This window comes from Littorina saxatilis, linkage group LG4 (assembly GCF_037325665.1).
Source record: "Littorina saxatilis isolate snail1 linkage group LG4, US_GU_Lsax_2.0, whole genome shotgun sequence".
Classification (NCBI taxonomy): domain Eukaryota; kingdom Metazoa; phylum Mollusca; class Gastropoda; order Littorinimorpha; family Littorinidae; genus Littorina; species Littorina saxatilis.
Genome location: NC_090248.1, coordinates 1,259,256 through 1,271,278, shown reverse-complemented (window position 1 = coordinate 1,271,278; position 12,023 = coordinate 1,259,256). Strand labels below are relative to the sequence as shown.

Genomic DNA, 12,023 nt, shown 5'->3' with positions numbered 1-12,023 from the left:
ACACACGTGTAAATGTTGTGCCCAGTCCTTGTTTTTGTTTCTGTTATTATTTTAGTTAGCAGGTCTAGTTGAGCACGTATTAAGTATCATGTACCCACTACTAGTCATTGTGCATTTTAGTTAATGGACTGATGATGTCATTTGTATGGAGTCGACGCACGTGCGAGGATATGTATGTGTGGGAGGGGGGGGGGGGGGGCGCGGGAGATGGAAGCTTGCTGTATGTTATGTAATGTATATATTGTGTGTGATACGTGGAAATGTGATACTATTTATTTGCATGTATGATACAGGTACAAATGTGATAATTGTAGGCTTATACTAGTGATTACTGTGTGTGATACATGAAATGTGATATGAATGCTGTTTTTATATGTTATACTCTTATTTTCTCCCAAGCGCAAGACAAATTCTTCTATGAAAATTGAAGCCAATAAAATTTGAGTTGAGTTGAGTTGAGCAACACCTCCCTCCCACATCACACAACAGTGTCTTTATCAACCAACATGTGCCACCAGACTGACAACAACACCAGCAACACCTCCCTCCCACATCACACAACAGTGTCTTTGTCAACCAACATGTGTCAGACTGACAACATTTCCAGCAACACCTCCCTCCCACACCCAAGGCCCAGCCTTTGCAATGCCTCCAGCCTCTTGCTGCTGAGAGAGGCGAGAGATATGGTAAAGATAGGCAAAGAAATAGTCTTAAAGGGATATAGTGGACCAAAAACTGTTTCCAATTTCCCCAAGAGATATACCATTTGGTTGGGGGTTGTAATTATATCACCACATACCAATAATACCTTCAAAAGAATAAGCGTTTGAACGCTCAATTGTTCAAATTTGAAACGGCTGTGTTGGGGTGTTGTTCCGAGACTTAAATTTCTCTGCGCTCCTTCTTCCCTTGCTTTGTTTTGATTTCCGCCCTACGTTTTGCCCTGAGAGGAGCGTGCATTTCACACACTAATACTGACAGTACAAATCTCAAATCGCCAAGAGCTACAGTAAATATCATAACACCACACACAGATTTTGCCCTATCCATTTCAGTTAGAATTCCTTTTACTTTCCACAATTGAATGCAGACAAACACACACTCTTTTGTGGTCTCTGCCAGATGCCTAAATACGAGTTTTAGTCAGCCTCTGATGACTCATGACTCTAAGAAGGGACATCCCGTGTTCTATCGATACATCTTGTCCCCTCTCCTTCCCCACACCCATTGTCCACTGCCCTTCATCTTTCAACCCCCCCACTGCCCTTCATCTTTCAACCCCCCCACTGCCCTTCATCTTTTAACCCCCCACTGCCCTTCATCTTTCAACCCCCCACTGCCCTCCATCTTTCAACCCCCCACTGCCCTTCATCTTTCAACCCCCCCACTGCCCTTCATCTTTCAACCCCCCACTGCCCTCCATCTTTCAACCCCCCACTGCCCTCCATCTTTCAACCCCCCACAGCCCTTCATCGTTCAACCCCCCCCCCCCCCCCCCACTGCCCTTCATCTTTCAACCCCCCCCCCCCCCCCACTGCCCTCCATCTTTCAACCCCCCACTGACCTTCATCTTTCAACCCCCCACTGCCCTTCATCTTTCACCCCCCCCCCCCCCCCCACTGCCCTTCATCTTTCAACCCCCCCCCCCCCCCCACTGCCCTCCATCTTTCAACCCCCCACTGCCCTTCATCTTTCAACCCCCCACTGCCCTTCATCTTTCAACCCCCCCACTGCCCTCCATCTTTCAACCCCCCACTGCCCTCCATCTTTCAACCCCCCACTGCCCTTCATCTTTTAACCCCCCCCCCCCCCCCCACTGCCCTTCATCTTTCAACCCCCCCCACTGCCCTCCATCTTTCAACCCCCCACTGCCCTTCATCTTTCAACCCCCACTGCCCTCCATCTTTCAACCCCCCACTGACCTTCATCTTTCAACCCCCCACTGCCCTTCATCGTTCAACTCCCCACTGCCCTTCATCTTTCAACCCCCCACTGACCTTCATCTTTCAACCCCCCCACTGACCTTCATCTTTCAACCCCCCACTGCCCTTCATCTTTCAACCCCCCCCCCCCCCCCCCCCCCCCAACTGACCTCAAAGAAAGGACGTCCCGTGTTCTATCGTTACATCTTGTCCCCTCTCCTTCCCCACACCCATTCTCCAATCCCCCCCACCCACCCCTCTATCTTTCAACCCGTCACTCACCTCAAAGTAGAAGTCATAGGTGGTGTTTTCAGCAGGAAAAGGCAACTCCAGTTTGCCGACCTCCTTGGGCAAGGGAGAGTCGTCAAACTTGCAAGCCATCAGGTCGCGGTAGAAGGCATCAAACTTCTTGCGGCTGTCGTTGTCCACACAGCCAGCCAGCGCCCACGGCACGGCGAACATAATGGCCGACTGCACACACAGATGGAGGGTCAAACAGTGGGGGACAGCCACCAGCAGGGAACAGTACACACACAGAAAAGGTTAGGGTTAGGGTAACAGTGGGGGACAGCCACAAGCAGGGAACAGTACACACACAGAAAAGGTTAGGGTTAGGGTAACAGTGGGGGACATCCACAAGCAGGGAACAGTACACACACAGAGAAAAGGTTAGGGTTAGGGTAACAGTGGGGGACAGCCACAAGCAGGGAACAGTACACACACAGAAAAGGTTAGGGTTAGGGTAACAGTGGGGGACAGCCACAAGCAGGGAACAGTACACACACAGAGAAAAGGTTAGGGTTAGGGTAACAGTGGGGGACAGCCACAAGCAGGGAACAGTACACACACAGAGAAAAGGTTAGGGTTAGGGTAACAGTGGGGGACAGCCACCAGCAGGGAACAGTATACACACAGAGAAAAGGTTAGGGTTAGGGTAACAGTGGGGGACAGCCACCAGCAGGGAACAGTACACACACAGAGAAAAGGTTAGGGTTAGGGTAACAGTGGGGGACAGCCACCAGCAGGGAACAGTACACACACAGAAAAGGTTAGGGTTAGGGTAACAGTGGGGGACAGCCACCAGCAGGGAACAGTACACACACAGAAAAGGTTAGGGTTAGGGTAACAATGGGGGACAGCCACAAGCAGGGAACAGTACACACACAGAAAAGGTTAGGGTTAGGGTAACAGTGGGGGACAGCCACAAGCAGGGAACAGTACACACACAGAAAAGGTTAGGGTTAGGGTAACAGTGGGGGACAGCCACCAGCAGGGAACAGTACACACACACAGAAAAGGTTAGGGTTAAGGTAACAGTGGGGGACAGCCACAAGCAGGGAACAGTACACACACAGAGAAAAGGTTAGGGTTAGGGTAACAGTGGGGGACAGCCACCAGCAGGGAACAGTACACACACACAGAAAAGGTTAGGGTTAGGGTAACAGTGGGGGACAGCCACCAGCAGGGAACAGTACACACACAGAAAAGGTTAGGGTTAGGGTAACAGTGGGGGACAGCCACCAGCAGGGAACAGTACACACACAGAAAAGGTTAGGGTTAGGGTAACAGTCGGGGACAGCCACAAGCAGGGAACAGTACACACACAGAGAAAAGAGAAAAAGGTATTGCAGTCAAGAACGCACTAAAATAGACTGAAAGTGACAAGAGTCAACAAAAAATGAAAACGAAAAGGAAATGACAATTTGCAATAAGTACAAAACTAGAAGAATGAAACAAAAAGGGGCCGTTCATTCATTTAATATAATTTCAACACCAGACATACATGAACACCAAGTTTCTTAGTGTATGTGCCCCACACAGTCTTATGGCTACCTATTACTAATATTTTCAATTCTTCTTCATTTTCTTTGTTCATGGGCTGAAACTCCCACGTTCACTCATGTTTTTGTACGAGTAAGTTTTTACAGTTTTTTTTACCTGCCATTCAGGCAGCCATACGCTGCTTTCGTGGGAAGCATGCTGGGTATTTTTGTGCTTCTGTAACCCACTAAACTCTGACATGGATTACAGGATCTCTTCCGTGCCCACTTGGTCTTGTGTTTGCGTGTACACACGAAGGGGGATAAGGCACTAGCAGGTCTGCACATAAGTTGACCTGGGAGATCGGAAAAATCTCCATTCTCAACCCACTAGGCAGCCACAACCGTGATTTGAACTCACGACCGTCCGTTTAGGAGGCCGACGTCTTATCCACTAGGACACGTTGCCCGTCAGCTTCTCAATTAATTCTTAACAACAAAAATCCAACAAGAAAAATTCCAGCAAGACAGAGAGGTAGTCAGACGGCCGGCCACTCACCGTCAGCCAGATGCGAAGATGCTTGTTGTCTGCGGCATCGTCCTTGGTGATGGCCTCGTGCATCAACATGTCGACCAGGTGCATCATGGAGCTCACCTGGTTAGCCTGGCCTGCTGGAGAGTACTCCTGGTGACAGGCAGACAGCTCATCATTAAACTGTCAACACAGCTCATCATTAAACTGTCAATACACTACATGATTAAACTGTCTATACAATCACAACCACTGACCAACACACCACATGATTAAACTGTCAATACAATCACAATCACTGACCAACACAACACAAGATTAAACTGTCAATACAATCACAATCACTGACCAACACAACACATGATTAAACTGTCAATACAATCACAATCACTGACCAACACAACACATGATTAAACTGTCAATACAATCACAACTGTCAATACAATCACATGATTAAACTGTCAATACAATCACAACCACTGACCAACACAACACAAGATTAAACTGTCAATACAATCACAACCACTGACCAACAGAACACATGATTAAACTGTCAATACAATCACAATCACTGACCAACACAACACATGATTAAACTGTCAATACAATCACAATCACTGACCAACACAACACATGATTAAACTGTCAATACAATCACAACCACTGACCAACAGAACACATGATTAAACTGTCAATACAATCACAATCACTGACCAACACAACACATGATTAAACTGTCAATACAATCACAATCATTGACCAACAGAACACAAGCGCACAAAGAGATGAGTCAAGTTCACGAAACAGTGGCCCTCAACAGCCTTGTCAGCTGAAATCATTCCTGACCACACCGACACCATCAGTAGCTGAAGCAAGTTGTGAAATTACTTACTTACTGCCCGGTATGCCCGTTGGTATGTAGGGCAGAATTGTGAAATTATGTATCAGGAGAATTTCATACACTTTCTTTCGTGGTCATAAAAATATTTTACTAAACGAAAACTGAAGTTTGTTTATCATGTCCCATCAACCTATTTTGCCGTTCAGGGAATGTTGGTTGGTTGCTGTTATCAGAAACGCAGACACAAAGACATGTTCACCGTCAAAAAGTAAACCTGGCACTGTACTGCACTGTAGCCTGCTAGCTGCACAAAGACACACAGTCATGCTGCAGAGAGAGATCACCAAGGTCTAACTCACCCTGCAGAGAGAGATCACCAAGGTCTAACTCACCCTGCAGAGAGAGATCACCAAGGTCTAACTCACCCTGCAGAGAGAGATCACCAAGGTCTAACTCACCCTGCAGCTTTTGCGGACAAAGTCGAGACAGGGGTCGACGAGCCACTCGAACATGGCATGCGTGAGTTCCTTGCAGTCCTCGCCGTAGACCTCTGGGAAGACTTGGAGCCAGGACTTGACGAGCGGCCGCCAGCCCAGCGTGACCGGCTCCAGGTACACCATGCCGCAACGGCTCACTGTCGCCGGCTGTCCGCACACACAAATAACAATAATAATAAATCACTTTTCCATAGCGCAAGTCCCAATTCACAGCTCCAAGCGCTTTACTATTCCAATAAACACCTCTCACACACACAAGACACACACACACACACACACATAGGTGGTTTTACAGTCATTTGGGGTCGGCTGTGTATCAAAATGCCATCTTGCTCAAAACACAGGCATTTGGGGTCTCTTTTGTTTTACGTGTTAGAAAGTTTCTTAAAACTTCAATGAGCGTTAAATGCCATTTTAAAGTGTGAAAACTCATTTCAGGAGGTTATTACATAAAATGCAACCTCCAGCGTGATTTTTAGAAAAACAGGCATTTGGGGACGATGTTTGCTGTACAGCAGTGAAATGGGGACGTATGTGTACACAAAGTGCAGAGCTACAATTACGTTATCGGTGCTATGAATGTTTTAGGTGTTAAAAAGTTTGTTAAAACTTCAATGAGCGTTAAATGCCACTCTAAAGTGTCAAAACTCATTTCAGGAGGTTATTACATAAAATGCAACCTCCAGCGTGATTTTTTAGAAACAAACAGGTATTTGGGGACGATGTTTGCTGTAAAGCAGTGAAATGGGGACGTCCAAAAGTGCAGAGCTCCCGCAGAGCTATATGAATGGTTTCATCACATACATGGCGCGAGGCGACATATGTTGTGAAAAATTTTACAAATCACGTTTTTGCGCCCGATATTTTCTTGTCATCTCCAAAGTCAAGGGACAAACACGAAATTCCTTGACTTTTGGGGTAGCGCGACTCTGTTAATTTTAAGAATTAAAAAAAAAAAAAATTCATTACTAGGATGTCCCATCGTTGGGAAATTCCGGTCGCTTCCTCCGAGTGGAAAGCTAGCAGTGACAGAGTCGCACTACCCCAAGTCAAGGGATCTATTAGTCCTGTTTCGCCGTTATCCCAATTCGCCCCCATCCCATTTTGGCGACATTTCTCAGGCCAAGTGTCATTTTACCACCATATCATGTACCATTAGCTCCACATCCCATTTTGGCGCAATCCCGTTTCGCCGTTATCCCATTTCGCCCCCATCCCATTTTTGCGACATTTTACAGGCCAAGTGTCATTTTACCACCATGTCATGTACCATTAGCTCCACGTACCATTTTGGCGCAATCCCGTTTGGCCGTTATCCCATTTTGTCCCCATCCCATTTTTGCAACATTTCATAGGCCATGTGTCATTTTACATGCCATTCTAAAGTGTCAAAACTCATTTCAGGAGGTTATTACATAAAATGCAACCTCCAGCGTGATTTTTTAGAAACAAACAGGTATTTGGGGACGATGTTTGCTGTACAGCAGTGAAATGGGGACGTCCAAAAGTGCAGAGCTCCCGCAGAGCTATTTGAATGGTTTCATCACATACATGGCGCGAGGCGACATATGTTGTGAAAAATTTTACAAATCACGTTTTTGCGCCCGATATTTTCTTGTCATCTCCAAAGTCAAGGGACAAACACGAAATTCCTTGACTTTTGGGGTAGCGCGACTCTGTTAATTTTAAGAATTAAAAAAAAAAAAATTCATTACTAGGATGTCCCATCGTTGGGAAATTCCGGTCGCTTCCTCCGAGTGGAAAGCTAGCAGTGACAGAGTCGCACTACCCCAAGTCAAGGGATCTATTAGTCCTGTTTCGCCGTTATCCCAATTCGCCCCCATCCCATTTTGGCGACATTTCTCAGGCCAAGTGTCATTTTACCACCATATCATGTACCATTAGCTCCACATCCCATTTCGGCGCAATCCCGTTTTGCCGTTAGCCCATTTCGCCCCCATCCCATTTTTGCGACATTTTACAGGCCAAGTGTCATTTTACCACCATGTCATGTACCATTAGCTCCACGTCCCATTTTTGCGAAATCCCGTTTGGCCGTTATCCCATTTTGCCCCCATCCCATTTTTGCGACATTTCATAGGCCATGTGTCATTTTACCACCGTGTCAAACCACTAGCGCCACATTCCATTTTGTCGCCATGCCGTTTTGCCGTCATCCCATTTTGCCGCCATCTCTATTTCGCGACATTTTGGATTGTGGCAAAAATGGAATTTGGCGTAAACGGAATGTCTTCCTAGTTGAATAACGCAGTATAGTAGTATAGTGAGGCTTGGCAAGAAGAATAAATAAAAAATGTGATGGCGGCCAAATGGGATGGTGTCAAAATGGGATGACGCGCTATTGTTATGACACGGTAGTAAAATGACGCTTGGCTTGTGAAATGTCGCGACAATGGGATGGGGGATAAATGGAATACGGTGAAACGGCATAGCGGCCAAATGGGATATGGTGTCAAAATGGGATGTCGCGCTTTTGTTATGACATGTTAGTAAAATGCCCTGTCACGTAGTCTCAATCCAAATTGGAAATCCATAGCATCATCATTATAATCATCCTCATCTCATTAATCATTCAAAATTATAAATTTTATAAAATGACGCTTGGCTTGTGAAATGTCGCGAAAATAGGATGGGGCAAAAAATGGGACGGCGGCAAAAATGGGATTGCACCAAAATGGGATGTGGATCAGCCACTAGATTGCCAATTTTAAAGTCTTAGGTATGACCCGGTGTGACGTTTTTATCTTTCGCCGTGTTGATATTTCGATTTTCGGCCTCGTTGATCTAGTATAAACTCTACACTGAACAAAAAAAAACACCCTTCGATAGTACTGATGAGCGACCTTGTGTACCATACATTCATGGGGCCAAATTTGTCCAACCAATTATTTTATTTAACTTAGAAATTTGATTCATCCTAAAATGTTTCCCTTCTTACTCAAGGGACGTAACCACTCGGTACACGTTTTCGAAGAATTCGATTTTGGGAGTGAAATCTATTTAATTTCACAACCAATTTTCTTCACATGCAAGAAACTGACATGCTTTTCGTCCATAAATAATTTCCCTTCTTAATTTTACCAGGAAACAACATTTCAGTCTCGAGTAAATATCGAGGGGGAAATATGTACACAGGCGAAAGATGAAATCGTGACACCGGCCGAGGTTCGAACCCACGACCTCCCGATCACGGGGCGGACGCCTTACCACTAGGCTAACCGTGCCGGTTTACCCTTGAGTGACAGACGGACAGACAAAAGAATATACAGACAGACCGTAATTAACACAAACACACACACTCAGCAGAGCAAAGCGGTATGACACACACACTCAGCAGAGCAAGGCAGTATAACACAAACACTGAGTCTGATTTATGAGAATGAGAATGAGGGAGAGAGAATTGTATTGAATTGAATTGAATTAAATTGAATTGAATTGATCTTTATCTTAACACTAACAGAATAAGAAATGCTAAAATGCTCTTTTTTTCATCCCGCAGACAGTCAAAATTCTAATCAAAAACAAGGAAAGAGATAGAAATAAAAGGAACAGTTATGACAGCTTTACAGACAGACAGACAGACAGACAGACAGACAGACAGACAGACAGACAGACAGAAAGAGAGACAAAAAAGAAACAAACAGACAGACAGACAAAGAGAGAGAGAGCCAGAGAAAGAGAGAGACAGAGAAACAGAGACATAGAGAGAAAGATAAACAGACACACAGACACCGACAGAAAAGTTGTGTGAAGAGCAGCTCAGCTGCTCTGCAGAATTTGTCTTACATTTTGGAAAGTTTTCTGACGATTTGGACGTGAAAACGAGACTGAACCCATGCAATAATTTTTTCAAAACTGCTCCGAAACTATCCCAAAATCAAGTAATTAAATGACATGTTGTTACTGTACGATAACTAAGTCTTTCAATCAATCAATCAATATGAGGCTTATATCGCGCGTATTCCGTGGGTACAGTTCTAAGCGCAGGGATTTATTTATTTTTTATTTTATTTTTATTTTATGCAATTTATATCGCGCACATATTCAAGGCGCAGGGATTTATTTATGCCGTGTGAGATGGAATTTTTTTACACAATACATCACGCATTCACATCGGCCAGCAGATTGCAGCCATTTAGGCGCATATCCTACTTTTCACGGCCTATTATTCCAAGTCACACGGGTATTTTGGTGGACATTTGTATATATGCCTATACAATTTTGCCAGGAAAGACCCTTTTGTCAATCGTAGGATCTTTAACGTGCACACCCCAATGTAGTGTACACGAAGGGACCTCGGTTTTTCGTCTCATCCGAAAGACTAGCACTTGAACCCACCACCTAGGTTAGGAAAGGGGGGAGAAAATTGCTAACGCCCTGACCCAGGGTCGAACTCGCAACCTCTCGCTTCCGAGCGCAAGTGCGTTACCACTCGGCCACCCACCCTAACCCTAACTAAGTCTTTCCGATTTATTGTCATTCTAACTTGTTTTATCATACTCGGAAAATATCACACGCAAAATACTATCAATCAATCAATCAATCAATATGAGGCTTATATCGCGCGTATTCCGTGGGTACATTTCTAAGCGCAGGGATTTATTTATCTTTTTTTTTTTTTATCTTTTTCATTTTTTATTTTATGCATGCAATTTATATCGCGCACATATTCAAGGCGCAGGGATTTATTTATTCCGTGTGAGAAGGATTTGTTTTTTTACACAATACATCACGCATTCACATCGGCCAGCAGATTGCAGCCATTTCGGCGCATATCCTACTTTTCACGGCCTATTATTCCAAGTCACACGGGTATTTTGGTGGACATTTTTATATATGCCTATACAATTTTGCCAGGAAAGACCCTTTTGTCAATCGTGGGATCTTTAACGTGCACACCCCAATGTAGTGTACACGATACTAGCGAAATTATTTTTTTTGTTTGTTCTATAAATGTGACATGCTTTAGGCTGTTATATACTACATTAAAACCGAGATGATGTTTTTAGATCCACAGATTTAGGTCGAAAATATGATAGTTTTTCTGAGATGGTGCAGACAACGTTAACCCTCATATAAATTAAATGTATTCCATGGTGGAATCCTGCTTGCACAATCTAATCTATTCAATCTAACCTAATCATAGGCACAATCAATAGAATCAAAATCACTCACTTTTATTTTCTTGCCTTTCTGCTATTCCTCCCGTCTGAGAAAGATCACCAAAGTCATCAAAATCAGGTATTTACCACTGTATGCAACAAATCTCACAAACTCGAATTATCTCTCTTGCAAACTGACAGATTTAACACCCGCACCATATGATGTCTGACCGGACAATTGCTAATTTGTAAAAAAAGGGGGTCCTTTACGTCCTCACAGGAAATTTTCCTTTTAGGGACATGAGTTGATGATACGCTAAAAGAAGAAAAGGAGGGAAAGAAAAGGGCAAGACCAAGCAATCCCGACCGTGATAGGACCCCGGCCCCGCTCTCCATGAATAAGGGAGGGGGGTGGGGCAATGAGAAATATACTCGGGGATAATTTTTCCTTTATATGCGTTGACTTCCTAGGGGTCATTTCATTGACGCACGCATGAGTTGCTATGCGGCATTTGTTAATTTTAAATAGGATAAAAAGATCTATCTGCGTTGTCCGTCGACCTCCCCGCCACTACAATAGTCGCAGGGGAGGCGACGTCACATTAGCAGTATTAACTGAGAGAGGAAACAGCTATCCTCTCGTTTATATAATCATGTTTTTATGTTTATTGTGTAATCCGAAAACAGGAGTTTAAAACCATCAGGAAAAAAAGAGAAAAAAAACACGCACACGCCCGCGAGGTGGGGCAATGCCCTTCCCTCCCTGCGAGCTGTGTGTCCCCTTTGTTTAAGTTAATACCGTTGACAAATGACGATCATATATTTATGCTGGCTTTATTTTATTTTGCCCCCCATTTAGGGAGTCCAGAATTACAAGGGACTTACAGTGATTTTTTAATTGTGAGAATTTCCTCAGACGACAGATCTCTGCTCCCCGCGAGAGCGCTGAGGGCCATGAGATAGGTGTCTGGTTTAGGGACGGACACTTTGTTTTTTGTCACAAAACAGTAGGTATCCGTTAATAAGTTGATGAGAGCCTCGGGGCTCTGCTTCTGCCTAGCAGTCACCATAGAGGTGAGGCAGAGCTCCAGGTAGCCTCTCAGGTCTTTTTCTTCTGGTTTTTGGGTTGTTATGAACACAAAGTCTCTGTGACTATCGACTTTTTTGAGGACTTTTGCTAATTTGCGAAACGAACTAACTTTATGTAGGCCACGACCTCTCAAAGGGGTGAGAACCGTGTCAGTGTATTAACCAATCATATGAACACCTTAATTGTCCGGCACGTGCGCTCTCAAAATCCACTGACCAATAGCCGACGAGAACGACATCACTGCAGGACGGTCAAGTC

General features: G+C 44.6%; 1 protein-coding gene across 1 annotated transcript; it reads right to left on the bottom strand.

Moving 5' to 3' along the window:
• Positions 1-2,093: 2,093 nt before the first annotated feature.
• On the bottom strand, positions 2,094-5,693 carry LOC138963717 (dynein axonemal heavy chain 3-like). The gene is made up of 3 exons (XM_070335564.1): positions 5,514-5,693; positions 4,242-4,367; positions 2,094-2,393 (listed from the first exon to the last, which is right to left on the bottom strand). Exons 1-3 carry the CDS (start codon positions 5,673-5,675, stop codon positions 2,094-2,096), a joined length of 588 nt encoding a protein of 195 aa, XP_070191665.1. The 5' UTR covers positions 5,676-5,693.
• Between the last annotated feature and the right edge of the window lie 6,330 nt (positions 5,694-12,023).

Bases quoted from the DNA above. Each gene is read 5' to 3' on its own strand.
- LOC138963717 (XM_070335564.1), bottom strand. From the start codon at position 5,675: ATGGTGTACCTGGAGCCGGTCACGCTGGGCTGGCGGCCGCTCGTCAAG. The intron at 4,368-5,513 runs GTGAGTTAGACC...GCCTGTCACCAG, and splicing joins TTGTCCGCAAAAGCTGCAGG to GAGTACTCTCCAGCAGGCCA. The intron at 2,394-4,241 runs GTGAGTGGCCGG...CTGTGTGTGCAG, and splicing joins ATCTTCGCATCTGGCTGACG to TCGGCCATTATGTTCGCCGT.